General features: G+C 28.1%; 1 protein-coding gene across 3 annotated transcripts in view; it reads left to right on the forward strand.

The window, feature by feature from the left end:
* The window catches only part of Eip93F (Ecdysone-induced protein 93F), a 283,874-nt gene that overhangs the window by 94,754 nt on the left and 163,539 nt on the right, over positions 1 to 25,581 (forward strand). Inside the window, exon 1 of one of the 3 annotated variants that reach the window (XM_065515888.1) lies at positions 15,809 to 15,991. The exons of 1 other annotated variant lie outside the window; for it this stretch is intronic. In XM_065515888.1, coding sequence (XP_065371960.1) covers positions 15,959 to 15,991 — 33 coding nt within the window. In that variant the 5' untranslated portion in view covers positions 15,809 to 15,958. Of the gene's footprint in view, positions 1 to 15,808; positions 15,992 to 25,581 lie in introns of those variants that run through there. One more of the 3 variants, XM_065515889.1, reaches the window with a different exon arrangement.

The raw sequence follows: 25,581 nt of genomic DNA on the forward strand, positions 1-25,581 counted from the left end.
TCTGTCTGTCTGTCTGTCTTTCTGCCTCTCTGTATTTTTGTTGTTTTGTATGTTTGAATTACAAAAAACAGTGTGTCAACAAAGTCATGTTTTTTAAACTTGTTTGTGTGTGTGTATGTGCGGTTTTTTTATTTTATTTTTTGTAACTCCCCCTTTAAATGCATTCTACTGTTGTTGTTGTTGTGACTGTTCTCTGCAAAAAATTAAAAAAACTGTGTTCTAGGAGAATGTTTTGTAAAAAACTGCATGCACTCTTGCTCACTTGTTGTAATGCTATTTTTTAGTGAATTTCTTGTTGGTTTGTATGATGGTGTGATGTGCATGTTTGTTTATTTTTCTTAGGGTTCGGGTTTGTTTTGTTGTTGTTGTTTTTGCTGTTTATTACATTCTGAGTGTAATGAGTTTGGCCCGTGTGCGAGAGAGAGCCAAAGTTTCGGTGTTTGTGTGTAAAAGAATTTTTCGTACTCTCTGTGAGTGAGTGAGGTGTAAGCACAAAACTGAGGTGGTTTTATTTATTGCTAATGTGTGCGTGTGTGTGTGTGTTTATGCAGTTACCCATACACTTGCAGGAGCACACTTCCTTGCATTTATTTTGTGTTTGTGTGTGTATTTCTACTACAACTGTGGTGTGATGTTGGTCTGCTCTGTTTTTGTGGTGTTTTGAGCTTGAGTTGCTATGATTTTTTTTACTCAATGGCGGTTGTTTTTTCTCTAGATTTAAAAAATTCTATATAAAAAACACACACTCAAACACATTAATTTTTTAAAAAACAACTACATACTACTACTCACACTAACTCAAACACACACATCAAGCATAAGCAAAAAAAGCTTCATTTAGCTGCTGCACTTTTTTTCGATTCTTTAAGCAGCAGCAACATTTTTTTACAACAAAAAAAGTGCATTTTTTTTTGTTGTTCTTGTTGTTGGTTTTTCTCATGTTTGTTGTGTGTGTGTGTGTGCAAGTGTGTGTTTTGTTTTTTGTATAATGTTGCTTGTCGATTTTTCAGTTTTGCGCTCCATTCTTCTTTAGAATAGTTATAATGTGGTGGTTTTTAAGAACAGAACGTCGGGCCAGCCAACAGCAACAACGTTTGCGACGCTGATACGTCACACTAGACGACGTATTGTACGTAGTTTTTGTGTTTCATTTAATACGACCACGATTTCGATTTGTTTTCAGTTTTTGTAAAATAAATTAAACCGTATTTTAGAACGTTTCGATTTTTAATGAAATTTCTTGAGGTTTTTTTTTTTGTATTTTGGTCATTTTCGGGGTTGGGGGGTTTCTTAGAGTGAGTGTGTGTGTCCATGTTTTAAATACATATTTCAGTTTTTGTGAGCAGAGTTTGGTGTGCGCTCGGCATTAGTCGCTTTTGTACAACGCATCCGATATGCAACGGGAACGCAAATTCGGACGCGGCCCGAGTCCAACCGAGTAGCGTCCGATCGCGTCTACCAATAATAAATATTGCAGTTTAATTAATCTATAACACACCATCATAATGAAGCCATACGTTATTAACTATTTGTGACAACAACAACAACAATTATAATAACAACACTCACTATTTATGCACAAATACCAGTGAAATTTTTAAAAATAAATTTAAACAAATTTTTTATAAAAAAAAAAATTAATAATTTCCACTCAGAGAGCTTAATTTACTCTGCCTAAGTGTATGTGTGTGTGTCTTTTGGAAAAAAAATTAATTATATTAACCACTTTTTTATCATTATTATTAATAAATGTTTGTTGTTATTACAACAACAATACAGCAGTAAACGTGTGTGTGTGTGTGTTTTTAAAATTGTCGCGTTTTTTTTTCTGTTCATTATTAATTTTCTTTACATCTCCCGGTTTTATTTTTTTGTTTAAATAAATTTCGTTTACATGCTTCACTTTTCTTTCGGTTCGGTGTGTTCACTTTTCTGTGTTCTGTGCAGTTCTGTTCGCAGTTTTTTGTATGCAGTTTTTTTTTCGTTGTTGTTGTTGTCGTTGTTGCTGTCTTTATTATTATTTTTTGCGTTTTTTTTTCGCTTTTTTGCTATTTGTCAAATTTAACGCGTTTTAACGTTTATTGCCATGATTCTTTTTTACATCGTTTTCCATTTTAGTTCGCAATCGTTGCATTACGCGCTCACTTGCTCGCCGCTAAATACGCTCCAACAACATTTACGCGTTCTTGTAATAAAACAACAACAACTACAATAATAATAATAATACAACAACAACAAAAACAACATACAACTTTACAATATTTTTCTTTCTTTAATTTTTGTGTAAATGCATGCGTTTTTTTATTATTTATATTCTGTTTTCTTAATTAAATGGTTTTTTTTAATGTGTGTGTTTTTTTTTTTTGAAAAAAATATTTTATTTAAAGAAAATATTTTTTAGAATTTTTTTTTTTTGTTTAATTAAAAATGCATTAAATGCATTAGATGCATTAAAATGTCAACATTTAAAAATATTCAATTGTTTTCTGTTCAAATTGCGTGAGTGCGTTCTTAATAAATTTTTTGATAAATGCGGAAGTTTTGGTTTTTATTTTTGCTTGAGAAAAAATCAAGGTTTTTTATGAAAAAAATTAAAAAAAAAATTATTTGAAATGATTTAAATAAAATGTGACAAAATATAATTTTTTGTTATAAAAAATTAAAAAAAAAAAAAAAAATAAGACAAGATAAAAATTATAAGTGGAAATATTAAATCTTTAAACAAAAAACCAACCAGAAAAAATAAAATAAACACATAGTTGGTTAAAGATAATTTAAATAAAATTATTAAAAATAAAAAAACCTCAAATATTACAAAACATATAAAACAAGGGAAAAATATAAGAGCATTGTTTTAAATAAAAAAATTAATAAATAAAATAATGTTTATAATTTTGAAATTAAATCGTTATAATTAAAAATTTAAAGTTTTATAAAAATATGTACATGGGAACAAATAGTGAAATTTGCAAGAAATAGTTATTCAATTAAAAACACAAAAAAATAATAATTAAAATGTAGAAACTAACAAAAATTAAAATACAAAAAATTAAAAAACAAAAGAATAAAAAAATTATTTAAAAACTGTTTTAATAAAACCTTTAAGAAATTACAAAAAAGTGCTTCAACAGCTACTGATGAAATAAATTGCATAAAAACCTTTTAATAGACCTAAAAATAAAATTAAAAAAAATTTCGTTGAGAAAAACATATTTTTAACAAAATAAAAAAAAAAACAAAAAAGGTCAAGTACTTAAATAATAAAAATAGGAACATGTCAAAATAGATCCAACAAAACCTGTGAATCGAACCTGCAGCATGATGAATATCCGCAGATTAAGCAATTAAAGCTAAAAAAAGCGCTTTAAAAAATTAAAAAAAAAAATATTTCCTAAATAGTTTTGAAAAATGTGTATTATCCCAGATATTAGTGTTGTTACTCTTGCAATTGGCTCATAAAACAAAACTAGTCCGAATAATAATCAAATAAAGATAACTTTGAATCAAGCAAAAAAAAATATGAAACAGAATTCGGATTTACTTCAAAACTTTTGAAGAATAATAACAAAATATAATTATCTTTAATGAATTTAACTCAAGGGGATTCCAATAAAAAATTTTGCTTCTTTTCGAAGCAATTAAGAAAGAAAATTGTTTCGTGCACTTCGAATAAAGTGCTTCTTAGATGCAGTTGTGTAAGCGATTAAACCATCAGTTGTAGAGAGTAAACAAAAGCATCCACAATCCAGAGCCGAACTTTTACCTAATTCCAAAAAGTTTATTGTTTACTTGTATTACGAAAACTTACGACAATTTAAAAAAATAAATATATTTCTTATTATGTTATTGATAAGCAATAAAGCCCTAATCATTCCAGCACTTGAACATTTTGTTGGAATTTTACTTGAATGCAAACATAATTTTATTGTCCAATTCACAATTGGTGTCGTAGTGTTGTAGCGTTGTATGTCGTAATATTTTTATTAATATTTTGTTTTTGTTTCAAAAAATTTAGTTTGAAAAATATTTTTCACAAACAACTTACAACGCTACGACTTCGATTGTGAATTGGGCATATGTATTTTAAACTTAAAAAAATAAAAAGTTTTTCAAACAAAAAATCTGTAGCTTAAATTTATGTTTCCTTTTTACTGGAGAATGCTTCCGATTTAAATTCTAATACAACTATTAATCAATTGCTTGACACTGGACTACAAGCTTGAAATACACTTGATTTCAACTTGAATTTCAGCAAAAATGCTTAATATAATAATTAATCTATCTAGGAATTCCTTAATGTTGCAAAGCATTTTGGATTTAGGTGTCTGGAATTATTGTTTTCTTAGTAAACAATGATTATTATTCGTTTTTTGTTGTAATAATCGAAGAAATTCTAACTCTTAGTAAAACATTCGAATAATAAAAAACAATCAGACCAATTATAAATAAAAATGCCCAGGGAGTTTTCCCCTTTTCTCATATTTCCTATTCAAATTCAATGGGAAAAAATTCCCGAGGAACAAACTCCCGCGGAATTTTTTATTCATAATTGGGCTGATTATGTATGTTATTTTGTATTCGCAAAAAAAATAAACTCGTATAATTGACAAAACTCATTTTATAGTAATTTGTTAGGAATTACTACTCATATTTTGCTGAAATAAAATCTATATTGACTTTGTTTTGAACTAATGGAAATAATTTTTAAATAAAGTAAGAAAAATTTTTTAGTTTTCTAACGTTAACCTAAATATAAAATAACTTGTTTATTTAATTCAAGAAAAAAAATCCAAATTGTGCCCTATGACAGTTTAAAAAAAAAACTTTTTTCTCATCGTAATTTTTGAGTTTCTTTTACATTTGATGTCCAAATTTTTTATGAATTTTAATCTAAATCATTCTATTGAAAGAATTGAATTGGTATTATGGACATAAAGTAATCGAAATATAAACAATTAAGAGTGTTATATTCGGATGTGACGAATCTTATTTACCCACCATCAATATGTGACAATAAATATTTTTCTGATGGCGGCTAGGGTTAAATATGGATCGATCCTCACATAAAAATTGGTAGAAAGATTAAGTTTTCATATAAAACTTGTTTCATCACAATATTAATTACACGGTGCTATGATGGAAAAAACTTGAAAAACGACCTAGCGTAGGTTATAGGGCATGCTGAGCACATTAGAAATTGTGTCAAAAAATTTCCAAAGCACCCTCAAATTCAGAAGTTATTCTGGAAAAACCGTTTTCAGTTATGTCCGTGAACTTATCGATCTGTAACTCAGTCAGTCTCTGTCCGACTTTAAAGTTTTAAACGGGGTTAAAAACAAAACTGATCCCGCTTTAAAATAGCGTACAGTTTTTGATATATTCGTTAGTTATAAGTATTGTTTTTGTTAAGAATATCTAAAAAAAAAACAAAATTTATCAACTTTTTTGATTTTAATTGCTTTTCATTGCTTATTTTGATATGGAAGCTTATAAAAATTTATATCAATGTATTAAGGAAATTTAGTTCTTAATAAACCATTGTTTTAATTATTCAAATCGCATGCAAATTGTAAAAGTTATTCAACTTTTCATTAACACATTTTTTAGTATTTTCTCCCCCAGCCCAAAAAATAATTTGTTCTACAATTTTCAATTTACAAGGTAAATTTTGTGGAACTTTTTTCGAAAATGTTTAATAACTTTTGCAAGTATAAGCCGAATTTAACAACTAATATCTCGTCTACATAAAATTGTCTATAAAATACAGTGCAAAAAAATAGGTTTTCATAGAAAAAAATTAAAATAACTATTGTTGAATTGGAAAAAAATAAAAAAGAAAGCCAAACTATTTATAAAAACTTGAACAATTTCTAGGAACATAGATCTTATACATACATTTTATGAAAGCCTAATTCTTTACCTAACTACAATTGTTTAAAATTTTGAAATCGGTCTGAAAGTGTGTGAGTTAGAGGTACTAAAGTACTACGACCTACCCTAAAACAGTTTTTCAAAATAATTCAAAATTTTGAGGGTGTTTTAATATCTTTGAAAACGGTTTTAGTATGTCCTCACCTAGGCCTACAACCTGCATTAGGTGGCTTTTCAAGTTCTGACAAAAAGTGTCATTTTGTAGCAGAGTGTTATTATCAGACAATTATGAATGTTCAAATCATTTTCTAAGGGTAACCTTGTACGGAGTCTAGTATTATTTCAGAGTATTTAGAACTAATTGCTTTGCACATTTAAAATTTCGAAATTAAAAAACAATAAAAATTTAAATGTCAAAATGTTGATCAGGGAGTCCACAGAATATGGAAATACCTATAGAATTTTCCCGATCGTTTCGTTTTATAGAAATAACGGCATTCTTAAAGTTAAAACTTCAAAACATCATTAATTTGTTCTTTAGAAACAAATTTTAAAATTGTTTTTTTTTTGTTCGGCAGATATGTATGTGTTTTGTCTTCTAAATAGAAAAATATTTGTAAAACTCGGTGGGGAAATGTCTGAGTTACGGTAGTTTAAAGTCAGAATGCTCCCTCAACTAAAGCAAAATACTGGATTTGTAGGAAAACTCGATAAACATGTTTTCACAAAAATTACCATAACTCATTCATTTTTTTAATGATTTTTATTTACTTACGTGTTTGGGAATGCCATGATTTTTCAATAAAAAAAGAACAAACTATTTTATTGACTCAATTTAATTTTTGAACGTAAAGAAAATATCACTTGACGCCGGGATTTAGAAAATAATGCCCCAATTTTATATTTTTCTATAGTTTCTGTGTTAATTTTGCAATAGTTATATATAACAAATGAATAACTTCCTGTCTATTTTAAGCAAAATAGACAGAAAGTTACAAACGAAATTGACACTTTTTATTCATTTCTAAAAAATTATTTTTTTTTGCCAAAAAAAATTTATATTTCTAAAATGACTGCGAAGATTAAAAACATGTCAAGCCATACTTAAAGGTAATTTTGTTGTGGAATTTCGGTTTTTTCAGTTTGTTCAATAAACTAAACCGTTTTTGAGTTACGCGAATATATGTTGTGCAACCTCCTACATTTTCGAAATAACGGTTTATCTCGAAAATACGAGCTAACCTAAGAAAACGGTTAGCACCACTGAATTCAGCGTACCCGAATTAGTTTAAGCCGCTGGGTGCCCCTCTTGACAGTGTAAATTTCGTGCATAGAGTTATTAATCAACAAAGAATATGTAAGATTTTAGTACCTGATTCAGAAACACGAAACGAAAACCATTTCAAAAATTTTGTATGAAAATCACTCAAAAATTATTTAAAAACTGAATGATTTTCATACAAAATTTGTTTTCCTTTTCATATTTCAGAATCAGGCCTTTATATATTCGTAAAACTTCCTTATATCACCACCACTTTATTGGCGCAAAGTGCCATAATGTACTGTAGATGGTTATTGTTATTTAAATTGTTTGACGTAGTTTGCTCTTACAAAAGTCACGTAATAACAAATAATGAGTTTCAAAAAACAGGAGTCGTATGTGAAAACCGATGGAACACGCATTCACAATAAGCTTCGGTGTGCTTCAGCGGCATATTTTTCCAAATTAAAGAAGTAAAGCAAAACTTACCGTATGACACACTGAAAAAACTATTTCTTAAACCGTTTCAATTCAAATATTTGTCACATATTGAACTGGTTTCAATTATTTCATAATTAAATCAAGTATTCATTTGCTCAAAAACAAAATTTCTTGATATTTTCTATTGAATTTTGAGTTTTGAATTTGATTATTTTGACAATTGAATATACAATTTTCGTTATTGGTTGAATTTTAAATACAAAAATTAATTTCGTAATTGAAAACACATTTTTGTTATTTTTTGTGTTTTCAATTACGAAAATTATCTATTCAATAATTTTTGTATTTAAAATTCAACCAATAACGAAAATTGTATATTCAATTGTCAAAATTATCAAATTCAAAACTCAAATTTCAATAGAAAATATGAAAAAATTTTGTTTTTGAGCAAATGAATACTTGATTCAATTATGAAATAATTGAAACCAGTTCAATATGTGATAAATGTTTGAATTGAAATATAGTTTTTTCTGTGCATATATGTATCCTAAAAAGTTTCATATACATAAGTTATTAAAAACAAAAACCGCATTCAAAAAATACGCCATCTATTATCAATCCCGCATTTTAAAGTCATATTCTCAATATCATTGAGTCATATGCCGGTAAGAGATTTCTTTGGATGCTAGGAGATCTCATGGGCCGGAATAACATGTGCAAAATTTCAACCTGTTATATATAGAAAAACTTCATTCCCCTAAGTCCTTCCCTATAGGATCTGTGGTGCCTTCAACAGATGTACAGACGGACAGAAATAGCATTGAATATAATAATTTTGTGGGACTTTGGGTTAATATTTCGATGTGTTACAAACGGAATAACAAAATCAATATACCACAAAATTTTGGTAATGGATGTAAAATAATATTATTTAACAACTAAATATTTTTTTAAACAATCATTCTGTATAATTTAATCGAACAAAGTTTCACTCTGAATCTATAGAATGAAATAAATAAATTTAAAAAATAAATAAACTCTCCAAAAATGAAATAAATATTATGAAGTAAAAAATGCACAGATTTAAATAAATTTTCTAATAAAAGCAAAGATCGGATAAAAAATAGTAAAACGAAAAATGATTTCTGAAAAAAAAGAACAATAAACTGTAAGTTTTATAAATAAATATAAGAAATAACACACCACAAAATTATGTTTAAAAATCAACCTCAAAAAAAAATAACAAATAAATAAATTAAACAAAAATAATTTAAAAGTCAACACAGCAAGTGAACCACAAGATATGATTCAACATAAAAAATGTGTTTTTTTTTCTCAAATACAAATATTTTTGGTAATATATTCATATAGAGTGTGGTTACCTAAAATTACATTTAAATTAAAAGTATTACAATTTAAATCAAAGGAAATTTATTAGTTTTCTCAAATAATTCTTTTAGTTTAAATAAAAATGTTTCTTAATAATAGACCATTCTGTTTGTCTGTCTCCATTTCCGTAATGGTCAGACCCTACAACAGACCTGTTCATGACATTTTGCCAGAATTATTAGTTTTTTTTCTTTTGTTTTAATTCTCTATAATTTTTTTTATATTTTGTTTGTACTTACTTTGAGCACCAGATGAAAATAGAAACTAAAAAAACGCATTAATTCACAAAATGCAGACAGTCGAAAAAAAGTATAAACCTGAAGGCCAAAAATAATACAGAAAAAATAACCGACTTGAGCAAATTTCAATTAGAAAAAAATTTATTCCCCAAAAAAACACTAAAAAAAATAAACGTAAAAAAATTGTTATTCACTATTATAATGGGAAAATGTTGTGGAAAAAAATTAAAATATCTTTTGGTAGCACTGGGGGTACTGCACAATATATATATTTTTTTAGCCAAAATACATTTTTTGTGTTTTAATTTTTAACATTTTTATAAAATACACCTTCCATTTTTTTTTGTTTGTTTTCATCATCGTCATCATCAGCATTTGCCATCGTTTAGCATTAAACTACAGCTCCTCATCCACTTTGTTTTTTTTTTTTGGATGTTTTATATCCACCATCCATCCATACCTTTCTTAACTACAATTCCTTGTCTAGGTTTTGTTGTTTGTCGACGACATTCATCCATCCATTCATTCACTCATTCATACGTAGTCGAGTTCTTAACTAAACTTTGCCGTCGGGATTTCCGTAACTATGATGGCTGCTATAAGAAACAAAAAAATTCTCTATTCTCTCTTACACTCTCTCACACACACACAAAAAATTAAGAAAACATTTTTTAAAACACAAAATCATGAGGAAACAAAATGTAAAAATTGTTAAAAAAAATGCTAAAAATATAAAATAAAGGATATTAAAAAAAATTGCCAAAAATAGAGAAGAAAAACAAAGAGTTGGTTATTTTGGAGAAATTTATTAAAGTGTGTCCCACAAGTGGAAATACGTAACTCATATTTATTTAGGCAGCCATCATAATTTCTTTTATTCTCAGAAATCATTTTATATATTGTTCTTGCAGTTTTATAATAATTTTAAAAAAAAAATTGGAGAGATTTTATTTTTTAGAGCATGTTTTTTATAACATTTATTAAAAAGTACCATAACGGTACTATAGTACTTTTTATGTACACTTTGTTTAAAATAAAAAGTTTCAAATTTCCATAGTTTCCGCCATAGGGTAACATAGAGACGAGACGTAATTGTCAAAAACCTAAGTCTGTTGTCAAAAACCTATCTCTGGCAACAACAAAATACATGCTAGTCAATGTATTTTGTTGTTGTATCAGACATATGCTATGTTGTACTTTTGTTGACAAATCAGAGTGTCTCGTCTCTATGTATAATTCTCTATGGTTTCAGCGTTTTATCATTTCAATTAGAAATTATTCAAATTTTTAAAAAAGTACCTAAATGGTACGTTTATGTTAATTAAGTTTTGAAAATAGTATTTTAGCAACCTATACAATCAGGATTAGTTCATTTTCTTGCTACATTTTCTGTCAGAAGTCTCCCCACATCTTAGAGGGCTGACCACATTTACTTATTATTAAGTCATGTTGTTTATTTTCTCCCCCCCACCATCAATATTCGTTCGAATTGTGGTTTGCAATAGCTTATATTTTGGCTTCCTTATAATATGTCCCAGATATGATGACTTTCTTTTCTTTATAGCGTTAAATAGCTTCCTCACGCAGTGCTTTTCTCTTAAGACTTCTATGTTCATTACCAAGTCGGTCCATGGTATTTTGATTACCCGCACAGAAAAAACTATTTCTTAAACCGTTTCAATTCAAATATTTGTCACATATTGAACTGGTTTCAATTATTTCATAATTAAATCAATTATTCATTTGCTCAAAATCAAAATTTCTTGATATTTTCTATTGAATTTTGAGTTTTGAATTTGATTATTTTGACAATTGAATATAAAATTTTCGTTATTGGTTGAAATTTAAATACAAAAATTATTGAATAGATAATTTTCGTAATTGAGAACACATTTTTGTTATTTTTTGTGTATCAATTACGAAAATTATCTATTCAATAATTTTTGTATTTGAAATTCAACCAATAACGAAAATTTTATATTCAATTTTCAAAATTATCAAATTCAAAACTCAAAATTCAATAGAAAATTTATTTATTTTCAAATCAATATTCGTTCGAATTGCGGTTTGCAATAGCTTATATTTTGGCTTCCTCATAATATGTCCAAGATATGATGACTTACTTTTCTTTATAGCGTTAAGTAGCTTCCTCACGCAGTGCTTTTCTCTTCATTACCAAGTCGGTCCATGGTATTTTGATTACCCGTCTATAGATCCACATTTTGAACGCCTCTAACCTCTGTACATCTTCTGATTTTATGGTCCATGTCTTCAATGCGTATAATATAGCTGACCATTAGAGTGATCCAAGATTGTATGGACGAAAGAAAATTTCTGGGTACAGGCCGCCCCCCTCCCCCACTAGAATTGTTCTATGTGTTATAGAAACACGTTGTGTAAACTATTAGGATGATGGGATACGTTAACTGGTGCCGCAACGACGCTGAAGCTTTGAGGTGCATTTACAAGGGGAATAAATGCAATTTTTTCTGTTTTTGTAAAAATTTTGCCATTAATTAATTACTTTTGTAATTTAAGTTAAAAGAATCGAAATGTGTATGTAACTTTCGTTCTAACCAGATATAAAAGACAAAAATTGGTTAAAAAATGTAAAAGTTATTAAAAAATCGCCAGACCATTAACGTGTCTCAGGCCACTAGAACAAGAAATGTAGGAACAAAATTAACATATTTTGAGAAATATTAAAATAAAAGCTTATTTTTACTTAGAATATATTCATATTTACTTGTATATGAGTTTTTGTCTTTGTATGATACCGTTAACCTATTCGCAGGAATAACCAAAAAAAAATTAAATTTTTTTAATGGCAGTTTCAAAACTTCAATTTAAAATTTTTAAAAATTTTGTTAAACAAATTTCGGATTTTTTTTGATCATCACATTGGGATTTATTAAGAATATAAGAGGGAATAATAATATGACAAAAACATGACAAAACCTCTTATAGTTTTTCCGTACCTGCGAATTAAATTTTCGAGAAAAACTATTTTTTGGCTATATTTTGAAAAATGAGCCTAATTTCTTTACTGTTATGATTCTTAAGTAAAACCTATTCAGAATATTACAGTCCAGGTAATTTTAAATATAGTCTGAAAGTTTTACTAAAATCAGAAAACGTTAACCCTTAAATTGTGAAGGTCAAAGGTAAAGTTTTTTCAATATTTGGAATTTCTCTTAGAAATATAGCGAAATGTTATATATCGAGCCCTTAGCGCCAAATTATCGTAAGCGACATTTTTAAAATTTTTGTTTTATTGCAGAAATTTAAATTTTATGGACCGACTGATGTTTTAGCGTTCTCAGAATATCAAAATCGTTAATAAAAATATAGGAGGTAAGATTTTATCGTAAGTCAATGTTTATATTTTACAGTAAACAAATTTTATCGTAAGCGACACACAGTGGTATAGAAAAAAAGAGGGAAATAAATCTGTAACTTCTAAATGGTTAGATTGCTTTGAATGAAATTTCACGTGCGCAAAGAAGAAGTGTTTTCGAGTTTAAGTATTGAACGTGGACCTCATGGGCTCACCAGGGGCGCGACCAAGGGCCCTCAAAGTAGGACACCTCGGGTATGTTACATTTTTAAAACGATATTATTTCTTGGTTTGAGTTCCGATTTCAAAAACATTATACATGTAGAATCTTCTCATCGAGCACTCGTCGTAGCTATCAATTATCTATTTTAGCTTAGGAGATATTCGCATTTGAAAATTAAATTTTCAACATTTTTACCCACCCTACTCCAGTTTTTTGATAACAGCGTATCCAAATATTTCCCGATTCTCCCCACTTTTCCTTTATTGGACTAACAACACATGTATGTGTCAAATGGAAAAAGAACTGTTTAAAAATAATGACTAAGTCCAAAGTTCAATGCATTTGAATTTAAAAAATTTTTAAAAAGCGATTTTTCGCTTACGATAATTTGATGCTAAGGGCTCGATATTTTTGGGCAGATTTTGATGAATCTTAAGAAAAACATAACATGTAATACCAGCACAAACATTTAAATTAACCCTTAATAGCACTTGGGGTTTTAGAAGATTTAGAAGACCCTAAATGTTATATAAATTCACCGAAAGTTAATAATATATTACACGTTAAAAAACGGCAGAGCAGCCTTTTTTATGGAAAAACTAAGTTTTTGGTAAATAATTTCCCCACTTTAAGAAGTTTGGTATTGCAATAGTTATCATTCCATTGATTAAAAGACCTTTTGATTTATAAAAGTTTGAAATTTTATTACGATATCTTTATCCGTTCTAATTTAAAACTAATTTGAATTCAATTTTTTTTTCTTCACGAACCATTTGCCGTTGATGTCCTCTTTAAGCGATAAACCGATAAACCGGTTAACCGAAAATTAACATTTTAAATAAATCGGTTTAAAAAATCCAAATGATTTACCAGTTTAAAAAACGCTCTCTTTTTAGCCAGTCTTCATTGAAATTTATGAATTTATTATTAATTTGTTGCGTTTTTTATTACAATTCCATATTTCATTAAAAATATTCCTACCTTCTGTTGCAATTTCGTGTCTGCACTTTTGGGTCACACTTTAGCAATTTACCAATTCCTTTAATGAACTCATTTTTTATATAACTCTGTTATATTAAACCAAAGAACAATATTTTTTGTGTTAATGACCATAGAACTCTAAAAAAAAATACATTAATGGTGGTCCACAGAATGAAAGTTTCCAACAGTGAATAGCAAACCTTATCAAAGCCAGCAAATACAGAACTTCCTAAGCAGCAAACAAGAAGTGGAATTAACACTGAACAATCTATTTGAGTTCTAATCATTGAATTGAAAGTTTAAAAAAGCAAACTCACAAAAATCGAATTGCCGCTAAGATTTACTTCTTTTTTGATGCTTTATCATCAAATTGGACCAATGATATCGTGCATTTTACACTCTTGAATCTCATGTGGATTGGTATCGTTCCAAAATCGACCCATTCATACAGAAATGGGCCTCTTGAAAATTGGGGTTAGAAAATTTTGATAAAATAATTTCTTAATATCCGTCCATGGTGATTTAGCAAAACAAACTGAATAAATGATAGCTAATTTGACAGTTGTTGGTTCAAAAATATGGCCACTATCAACTGCCAAAGTTCGGAAGTCCCTTTATAAATTAATATTTCAAAAAACTAGACGCTTAAAAGTGCTTAAATTAGTTTTAATTTTATTTTTATTTAAAAATAACTACCAAACGTGTTATTTTCTTTAAAAAATTCCAAAAAAAACACACACATATAAAAAATTAAAAACAATATTTTTATTACGCATTTTTAAGATAAACAATTAAACTAGAAAACGTGATTTAACCTAAGAATTTTAAATTATTATGTAAAAGTGCGTTTTCGTTTTACTCGTATATGACTTGAAATAATTATTTTTCTTTTTCAATATATTTAAAGGTTTTTTTTAAAGACTTCATTATAAAAAATTATATATATTTTGTTACCAAATCAAATTATTTTTGTTAAAAATAAATGATAAATAAAAGAAAGAAAACCAACAACAACAACAACATTTAAATAAAATTATTATAAAAACAACAACAAAAAAGTGCAATCATTATAATTAAATATAAAAAGTAAAAAAAAAATAATTAAACAGAAAATAATTAAAAAAGTAAGAAAATCGAGAAATTTTAAAAACTTTTGAATTATTTTTTTGGTTAAAAAAAAACAATTTGCAACATTATAAATAACAAAAAAAAAACAACATATCAACAAAATTAACAACAACTTTAAAGCAAATAAAAAACTTTTTGAAAAAATTTAATTGTCAGCTACCAAATAAGGATTTAAAAACAGTAACAGAAAAAAAACAATTATATACAACGGCTGCTGTGTTATATACAAACAAATATCTACTTGGTGTGTGGTATATGTTAATAAAAACAACAACATTCCATTGTACTGCTGCTGCAGCACCTGCAACACTTCAAAAACATTTATCACTCATAGTGGCCGGGAGTAGAAAACTCCACTCTCCCTCAACAGCAACTTTAGCAACATCAACATCAACCTGCCAATTTCGAAAAAAAATTAAATTTTATATAAAAATTTGCTGTTATATACAATAATTATTTACAATATTTGTTTTTTTTTGTTTGGTTTTGTTAAAAAAGAGTGCGTATATTTATTTACACCCAAATTAACAGAAAAAAAGTTCATGCAGACATTAACTCTCTTCCCTTCAATTTTATTTCCAATTTTATTGTCATTTATCACTGCAATCACACTGGGTGAGTGTTTGTGGAAATTGAAAAGAGGATAGCAAAAAGTATCACCAAAACTGTACTGTTCGTGTTAAAAAGAGAAAAAACTCTCATTTTAATTTAAAAATGCTTATATTGTTTGTTGGTTAAATCTGTTTTTTCCCGTTCCGTTTGTTTTTTTTTTTTTGGTATTTTACGCACAGCTCTGTTAACCGTTTGTTTTTTTTTGTTTGCCTTCAATTCACCGTTAATATATAAACAAAATTCCACAAAATATAAAAAAAAAAATATATAAAGCCGTTAATTTGAATCTATATACAAAAATCACAAACACACTTAAATATACATAGATACAATAGCATACTTGCATCATACATACTTATAAACAGAGAGTGATATAAACGTTTTACAACAATAACAACAACAACAAGAAGAACTACAACAACAGAAAAACGCATCGTATGTTTCAACGAAATTTGTTGCGGAAATAATAAAAAAATATGATGCTATGCACATCAGCGCCTATGAAGCATGTATGTATTTAACTGACTCCATTTTTTAATTTTTTTATTTATTTATTAAATATATATATTATGCCACCACCTATACATAAGTAGGTATGTAAATTCACATTTATATAAATGTAAGTTTGTATGTAAATATTTAAAAAAAAATTTATAATTCTATTATGTATTGGTTGGTTTTGAAACAGCCCCCAAATATCATTTAATTTTTTAATAGAATTTCAAAACAAAAAAATTCCAATTAATAATTATAATTATTTGCTGGATATATGAAAATATTAGTCTTAACAATAGGTTAATTACTGATACATACATTAAGAAAGTGTATATAAATTCTAACAATTCTATTACTATTGCAACCATCTTATCAAACTTCAAAATTAGCATAATTTCTGTCAGATTTTGCCATTCTAGGGGGACTAAAGTCTGTATTAAAGGAAAATCAACGAATTTTTGAACTACATATTATCATGAAAATTCATACGCATCTTTTTTGAAAAATTGGGCGACATCGGACAACTGCAACCGTAAGAATATATATTCACAGTATAAGGGCCCTAAATAATAAAATTTTGACCGTTACCCCCCCACCCACTGTGGTTCCAAATCAAAATCTAGGTGGACAAAATTATGAAAATCGGTATCTTCAGAATTTGGAAAAACTAAGTTTTTCGGAAGCTGACAATCTGCTCTCCTCCAATACAAATGGGTTTTTCTATTGGACATTTCGTTTTCTCGACAGAAGCGCCAGTAGTTCAACAAATTTTGAAACATATTTTCGTTAATTTTTTTTAATATTTTACTGCTTTACTAAATTAGATATATCTCAATGGTTTTACCATATAGAAATTCATACTTCAAAACATAGATAAACATTGATATAGGCTTTTATTGAATGTATATCTTATATTTATGGGCCTCTCCATTTTCCTGTTATAGTCCTTTAAACTTGGTTCTCAAATATACTGATATTTTTTTTTCTAAGAATGTTGTATAGCTTTCCCAAAAAAAAGACCGTCGAAGCCCGTCCAATGACTATAATGTCTTTGTAAAAAAATTGTAGCCGCCAGCACCCGCAGAAATACTTTTGAAAATTTCATCTTAAATCAAATCAATAAAATCCCACTAGAGCTTCTTAAGTTTTGTTGATTTTTTTTAAATTTAGATCGTGACAAAAATTGCGAGTTTTTTGAAATTAAAAAAAAATAAAATTTAAAATATCCATAGAACTCAAAAGGTTAGGTGGTTGCTGAATATGGTTAAAAACTTGTGTTTTTTCTATGCTTTGTGGTACAATTTATAATCTTATATTTATTTATTTCATCACAACCTAGCCTATTATAGGTCATAATCGGTCACAAATTTCTATTTAAAAAAATTCTCCAAATTTGCTTTTAGTTTGTAGCTTTTGATCTATTAGTCATAGTATCTCATTCATGATCTCACATACAGACAAAGAATCTTTGCTTTATTATACCCTTCACCTTCGTGAGAAGGGTATATATAAGTTTGTCATTCCGTTTGTAATTTCTACATTTTTCATTTCCGACCCTATAAAGTATATATATTCTGGATCCTTATAGATAGCGGAGTCGATTAAGCCATGTCCGTCTGTCTGTCTGTCTGTCTGTCTGTCTGTCTGTCCGTCTGTCTGTCTGTCTGTCTGTTGAAATCAGTTTTCTGAAGACCCCAGATATCTTCGGGATCCAAATCTTCAATAATTCTGTCAGACATGCTTTCGAGAATTTTGCTATTTAAAATCAGCAAAATCGGTCCACAAATGGCTGAGATATGAGGAAAAAACCAAGACAACCTCTATTTTTGACCTATTTTTTACATATATCTGGATTACTAAGACATTAATAGACAATATGGATATCTAATGATAGATATTTCAAAGACATTTGCAACGACGTATATAAGACCATAGTAAGTTGGACCTACAATGGGTCAAAATCGGGAAAAAAATTTTGAACCCGAATTTTTTTAAAAAAAAAAAAAAATTTAAAAACAAAAAAAAAATTTTAAAAATTTAAAAAAAAAAATTTTAAAATTTAAAAAAAAAAATTTTTTAAAATTTAAAAAAAAATTTTAAAAAAAATTTTTTTTTTTAAATTTAAAAAAAAAAATTTTATTAAAATTTAAAAAAAAAAATTTTTTTAAATTTAAAAAAAAAAAATTTAAAATAACAATCGAAAAAATTTTTTTTCCAAAAAATTCAAAAAACAACTGGAAAAAAAATGTAATTTTGTTTACCTAAAAATATTTAAAATTTTCAAGTATAATTTGGTGAAGGGTATATAAGATTCGGCACAGCCGAATATAGCACTCTTACTTGTTTTTAATTTATAATTTTTGCTTTATTTTTATTAGATAATTGAAATTTAATACAACTTAGGATATGAAATAAATACTAAGGTCTTTACTAGGGCATTCAATCGATGATAGATATCCCACTCGGATCCCACTAAGCGACCAAAAATACCTTAAAGGAATGGACCTAGGCTTTCTTTTGAGCAAAAAAAAAAAATTTAAAAAAGGGCCCATATTGGAAAAAAATTTCGATTTTGCAAAAAAATTTCAAAAATTGTATTTCTTGAGTTATAAAATATTTATTTTGATAGATATCCCACTCGCATCCCACTAAGGGACTAAAAATATCTTAAAGGAATAGACCTAAGCTTTCTTTTGACTAAAAAAACATTTTTAGAAAAAGGGCTCATTTTGAAAAAAAAATCGTATTTGCAAAAAAAAAAAGTCAAAAATTGTAAGTCTTGAGTTAAAAAATATTTATTTTGATCCCACTAAGCGACCAAAAGGGTCTTCAAGGATAATATCTAGGCTTTTGTTTGAGCTAAAAAAAAAAAATTAAAAAAGGGTCCATTTTGAAAAAAAAAGTCAACAAAGTTTTTGATTTTGCAAAAAAAGTCAAAAATTGTATGTTTTGAGTTACAAAATATTTATTTTGATAGATATCTCACTCGCATCCCACTAAGCGACCAAATAGGTGTTCAAGGAAAATATCTATGCTTTATTTTAAGAAAAAAAAAGAAAGGCCCATTTTAAAAAAAAGTCAAAAAAGTTTTTGATTTAGGAAAAAAATATTAAAAATTTTTTATTTTTTTTCCAAAGATTGAAGAAAGAGCTATCTAAACTATTTGGGACACATTTTGCTAAGAACAATAGGTAATAAGTTACATGGATAAGAAAAAACACCTGTTTGACCAAAATGTCAAAATTTGACCCCCTATAACTCAGAGAGTTCTCAACCGATCTTGTTGAAAAATTGTGTCTGAGTTACTATACAATAGAACTAACCTTGCACTAACCTTACATCCCGATCGGAAGACATCGATTTCAAAAGTTGGTTCACTTGAAATGAAATGCCCCATATGTATATTAGCGAATTTCGATAAAACTTCAGAGAAATATTCTATGAGGGCTAAAGATGCTAGTTTAGCCAAATTTATCACTTTAATGTGCATGAGGCCATAATAAGCCAACGTTTTTAAAACACTTTATTATTAAAATATGCGTTTTTTTTAAAGATAATTTTTTCACTTAAGTTTAACAAATTTGTTTATTAGGTCATTTTGGGGTTTTATGTATTACTTTACATACATAAAATCCATCCATGACATTTCAAAGTTTTTTAATGAAAAAATCCCAAATATTCAAAAAAATTTTGCTTTGGCTGGATTTCAGTATATTCATCAGTGTATCAGTCAGAAATTTTGCATTCATGCTTAGATCTGTTCGAAAATTCGAAGTTATGTTAGAGAAAATTTTAAAACTGTTAAAATAATCTCGAATAATCGAATTTAAGTATTTTATTTTATTAAAAAATACTCCAAACTTAAGTATTTATTAAATTGAACTTACAAGTCTTTAATTTAAAATGTACAAGGAAAATATTTGCAAATACATATTTATAAATAAAATTTACAATATATGTAAATAAATAAAAATATGTATAAAGAAAAACTGTGATAAGTATTTAATGATCATGAACAAAAATAAATGTTGTATACATTTTTCTTAAAAGCTACAAAACAAAAAAACAGACAAAAATAAATACAAACAAAAATAAAAAATCAAATACCTTGAACTATACAGAGTCCTTCAACAAAAATATTGTTAATTTTAAAGCAGCAAAAGATGATTTAAGATCAAGTAAATACAACAGCAAAAAAACAAAAACAACAAAAGTAAACAAAAAAGACAACATCATCATCATCATTATTACATTTACAGATTTACACACAGACAATAATTGTATTTACGAATGGAGCAAAATAGTGTAAGTGAGTTAACATACATATTAACATACATGTATGTAAAAATGTAAATATAGCGTAAGTAAATTTAAATACTTTTTATAAAACGGGAGAGAGAGTGTATGTGTTTGTGTGAATATATTGTACGAATTAATTTACGTATTTAAGTACTTAAGGACGCAAGTTCAAGAAACTTAAAAACAAAAATCATACAAAATCACACATACATTATGACTACTGTTTTTTTAATTCTTGACTGACAATATTTAAGTAAATTGTATAGTAGCGAACTGAAAACTGTAAAACTATGTACAGGAATCAGTCATTGTATTCTTCATATATACACAGAGAAACCAGATTCGTGATAGCAACCGAATTTATTGCCAATCGAATGATTCGGTTGCACACATAGAATTTTTCGGTTCTATTAACAGAAAGTCAGTTGACAAAGAAGAATTTCGGTTAAAGTAACCAAACTTTTGTTACACCTTTTAAAATAGTGTAGCCACAAATGTAAAATTCGGTCACTAAGATAGAATCATTCGATTGGCTACAGATTCTGTTGCTATCACGAATCAGTTTTCTCTGTGTAGTTCTATATATGGAAGTGTGTGTCTGTATAGTTAGTTACTTTACGAGTAAACAATTAATCTGGGCTTTGTAACTTTTACAACAAAATCTACAGCATCGTCATCTTTTTTTTTCCGTAAAGTTGAATAAACATGATCAGTTTGATGTAAAAAAAGATATTGATTAAATTTAAAATATTCTCAGATTCATAGGAAATTAATAGCTGGGCTTTTTCTGAAAACAATTAATTATATTTATGACTATTTAGAATTTGCAAACGATTCAAAAGAGACAAAATGCCTGTATATTTTTATTTAAGTATTTAAGTCCATCCCAAAGTGGACAAGAGTTGGATTGTCATCTCCGATTTTAACGAATTTTACCACAGTTATTATGTATTTACAAGTGTTTATCAAATCAGAGAGATTTCGACTCGAGACCATTTCCGGTCAAAAAAATTAAGTCTTAAAAATCAAAAATTTGCACATAACGTTACAAATCAAATAATAAGCAATCTTAAGTTTGATTATTTTTGAAAGATAAACATATGCCCTTTTAATTTTTTTGAATTAATCACATGTCTTTCAAAAGTTCAAAGTTTAATTCGGAAGTGTCCTCAAATTCCACTAATTAATACCTAAAATGATGCTGTAACAAAATATTAAAAATATTAAAACAAATTACCTTCGACTTCGTTGGCGAAAGGGGTAATGTTTCCTAAATTCAATAACAACTTTAATGTATGTACATTTAATATGAATTGAGTTATTATATTTCAACACTTTCATTATACCCTACACCACCATAGTGGGGAGGGTATAATGCATTTGTGCAGATGTTTGTAACGCCCTTAAAGTATACCGATAGACTTAGAATCACTTTCTGAGTTGATTAAAAGATATCCGGCCGTCCGTCTGGCTGTCCATGTAAACCTTGTGCGCAGAGTACAGGTCGCAATTTTGAAGATATTTCGATCAAATTTGGTGCATATTATTTTTTCGGCCCAAGGACCAAGCCTATTGAAACTGGCTGAAATCGGTCCATCATTTCACCTAGCTCTCATACAAATGTCCTCTCGAAACTGGACTTTATCGGTCATAAATGTTTAATTTATATATATATCTCCACAAATTCCGCTCCAAATAAGTTTTATATACACAAAATTCATGCCACCAAATTTTGTTACGATCGGTCCATAATTAGTCATAGCTCCCATATAGACCCGCTTCCGAAAATCAGTTTAACGTGCATAAATCGCTTAAAAATGTTGGTATACACACAAAATTCAACATAGTTAACTTTAATACAGACATAAATCACACGACCTAATTTCATGGTGATCGGTCCATAATTGGTCATAGCTCCCATATAAGGCTCTCTTCTGAAAATCACTCAAAAATATAAATTATTGAAATTTTAAAAGAAAAATGTTTTTGTTCTTTTACTTAGTGTAGGGTATTATATGGTCGGGCTTCACCGACCATACTTTCTTACTTGTTTTCCTTTACATATGATTTGGAATGCATAACGGTTGGGAGAATTTTTAATAACTGAGAAATTTTCCAAATCAATTTTAGATTTTTATATATTTTTATGTAAATAATTCTATGCAGTTTACGATTATGGAATAACTAAAAGCGTAATGTAATATTTAACAAAAATTTGCTAGCAAAATTTTAAATAAAGCAAATTGTTAACATTGTTTTACATGTTATCGATATTCCGAAAAATTATAAAAAAAATATATTGGGCGTATGACTTAAAAATGCAGGATTTTTTCAAATGTTTAGCTTTTATTTTCAAACATTTATACAATATAAATTTATTCAAAGTATTGGTCATTATTAGCTATGAACTTTTCCCATCTTTCCGAGCCAAAAGAACTGCTCACTTTTTGAGGCCAAGAACGAATCAAGCCTCTGTTTCAAAGTGAAGAGTATCCCAGAGAGAGCGTTCTACATCGATCGAAACAAATGGTAGATGGATGGGGCATGGACTGGACTATAATGGTGGACTTTTTAACAGGTAGTTGCCGCATATTCTGGACGTTTTTCGGCAACTGCTCGTTTCAAACGCTTCAGTTGCTTTAGGTACAGGTTCCATGTGCCAACTTATGGTGCCACCAAATACAGAGCGCCATGAATATTTGGCTTTGGTATCGATTCGGTTGGTTGGCCGTGCTTCACATACGATATCTTACGCTTTGGGTTGTTGTAATGGATCCATTTTTCATCGCAAGTAATGATTCGATGCAAAAATGATTTTCTCAAAAATCATCTTTCAAGGTCTCTCAGCTTCCATTCGTATGGTATCAAATTTCCCTGCTTTTGGATGAATCCTGTTGAGTTTTACAACAATTTTCATGGAATAATGCCTCCAACTCATGGCCTTCGAACTTTTTTGGCTGAACTGCACAAACCACCTCTCGCACGTTTAAACCAATGAAACACAAAAACCATAAGCTACAGTGAGCAATCGATGTGCTTCAGCGGAACTTTTTATTCAAATGAGGGTACCGCATTTGACGGTACAAAAAAATAAATGAGAATAAATGACAGATATTTACCCTTCAAAATGATATACATATAAGATATTAAAAACAAAAAACTGCGTTCAAAAGATACACCATATATTGTAAATCCCTCATTTTTATGCCATACTCCAAATACATCATCATAATATTAATAGGCAAATCGAATTCTTTAGACCCCTTTTACGCTCACATTATACATTTAATTTGGGCAAGAAATATACCATTTTAAAGGGATTTATTCACAGAAGTGCAGAATATATATTTTATTGAAATCGGTTCAGTTTTTTAGGAGTTATAAGCGTTTAAAGATGTTACTAACACATATGCAAAAACGTGTACATGTGAACCTTAAGCTAAAATGTAAACAAAGCATTGCGTGTTTGTTCAATTTGTTGTTGTAAATAAATAGGAGAAACAATTAAACAGTATTGATTTCGCTCTGTTTTAAGTGAGAGTTGTTATAGAAAATAAAGAAGAATTTAGTAATTTAAATTCGCTTTAAAAGGCTTTTGAAGGTGATTTTTTTTTTATTTTCTAACTCCCATATGCATAAACAATTTTTAAATTTATCAAAGGTTTATAAAACAAAATTTGTTTTATAAACCTTTGACAAATTTAAAAAACTGTTTATGCATATGGGGGTAAATATGTAATTGTAGATAAGTAAATACACACAGAAAACAGATTTGTTGGAAATCGGTTATGATTATTAAAATTTAATAATATATATCGAATATTTATTGTAGTTATTAAATAACTACAAATTTAACTGAATTTCGGTAATAAGAATCGTAAAACCATAATTGCAATTGAAATATGGTTGAAGCAGCCTTAAAGCACCGGTTTGTGTCTTTACTAAACTTAATATAATGAATTCGGAAAACACTACCGAATTATATTCAGCATATTGATGGTTGCAAACGAAAAATTCCATTATGATATACAAGTATACTAGTTTATCAACCAATGGAAAATTTTTTAAGTTTTTTGTCATTTTATAAAAAGAATTATTAAAATAAAATGAAAAATCAAAATAATTATATTTATTGTACAAGAAGAAATAACCAGTAATAATTATAAACGAGAAGGTAAGTTCTTCATTATTAATTAGGTCCAGCTAAATACATTTTTGTACATGTATGTATACATTTATGTACATAAATTTAAATTGTCTCTAAAGATTTTTTAACAATATTTCAGAGAAAAAATCGTGACTGTATCTGCAACACTTGTCATAAACGCAGAAATCAAACGCTTTGCTGGATCGCGCATAATGAAACCTGAACATGTCTCCAATTTTGGTACCTACTGTGATGGACGACTCATATATAGGACAAAAAATGAAATACGGGCCTGTTCCAACATTCGCAAGATCCTCTTATTTTAAGAATTATTTTGTATTATTTGTGTTATGTTTAGATATAATTAGAGATGTAGCATATTTACATGTAATTTTAGTATAAACGAATAAAGAATCACAAAAAATAATTAAATTATGTGTGTATGTATTTTGACAAAACAAAAAATATATTAATTGTTCCAACTGATACTTACAGTCGTTACCACTGAATTATTATTTTCGAGCAGTTGTGTGTATCGTTAATTCAGCAAAGGAATATTGTATATACTAATATATTCAGTCATTGCAACCGAATAGAATGTTAGTACTTGCAACCGACAAAATTCGATTGGCGCCAAATTCGGTTGTGAACACGAATCTGTTTTCTCTGTGTAGATATTTTATAATTGTGACGATTTTCGGTTTATCACTTCATGAAGTTTAATGAAAAATGGGACGGGTCGGAAAAAATGGTGAGTCGCCACCCATACAAAGTAAATAGTTATTTCTAAATATTTTGTGAAATATAATTGCAAGATTCTTCAAACTTAGTCTAAATGGCTCTTTTATAAATTTTCATAGTTTCGCTGAAATTGTTCGGGATTGGAATAGCACCCTATGCAAAGTATATAATTAATTTCCAATATCTGTAGAACTATAATTGTAAAAGTGTTTAAACTTTTAGCGAATTAATTTCTTATTACTGTGCGGAGTTTAGCTGAATATAGACGGAAATAGATTAGAGGGCATAGCACCCAAAATGGGAGAGGTCGGAAAAGGATGTGAGTCACCTTCCATACAAAGTAATAATTGCGAGGTTCTTCAAACTTTGTCCGCATAGCTCTCTTACCATTTTACACAGATTGGCTGAAAATGGTCG

The sequence above is a fragment of the Calliphora vicina genome, chromosome 1, assembly GCF_958450345.1.
Source record: "Calliphora vicina chromosome 1, idCalVici1.1, whole genome shotgun sequence".
NCBI classification, from domain to species: Eukaryota; Metazoa; Arthropoda; class Insecta; order Diptera; family Calliphoridae; genus Calliphora; species Calliphora vicina.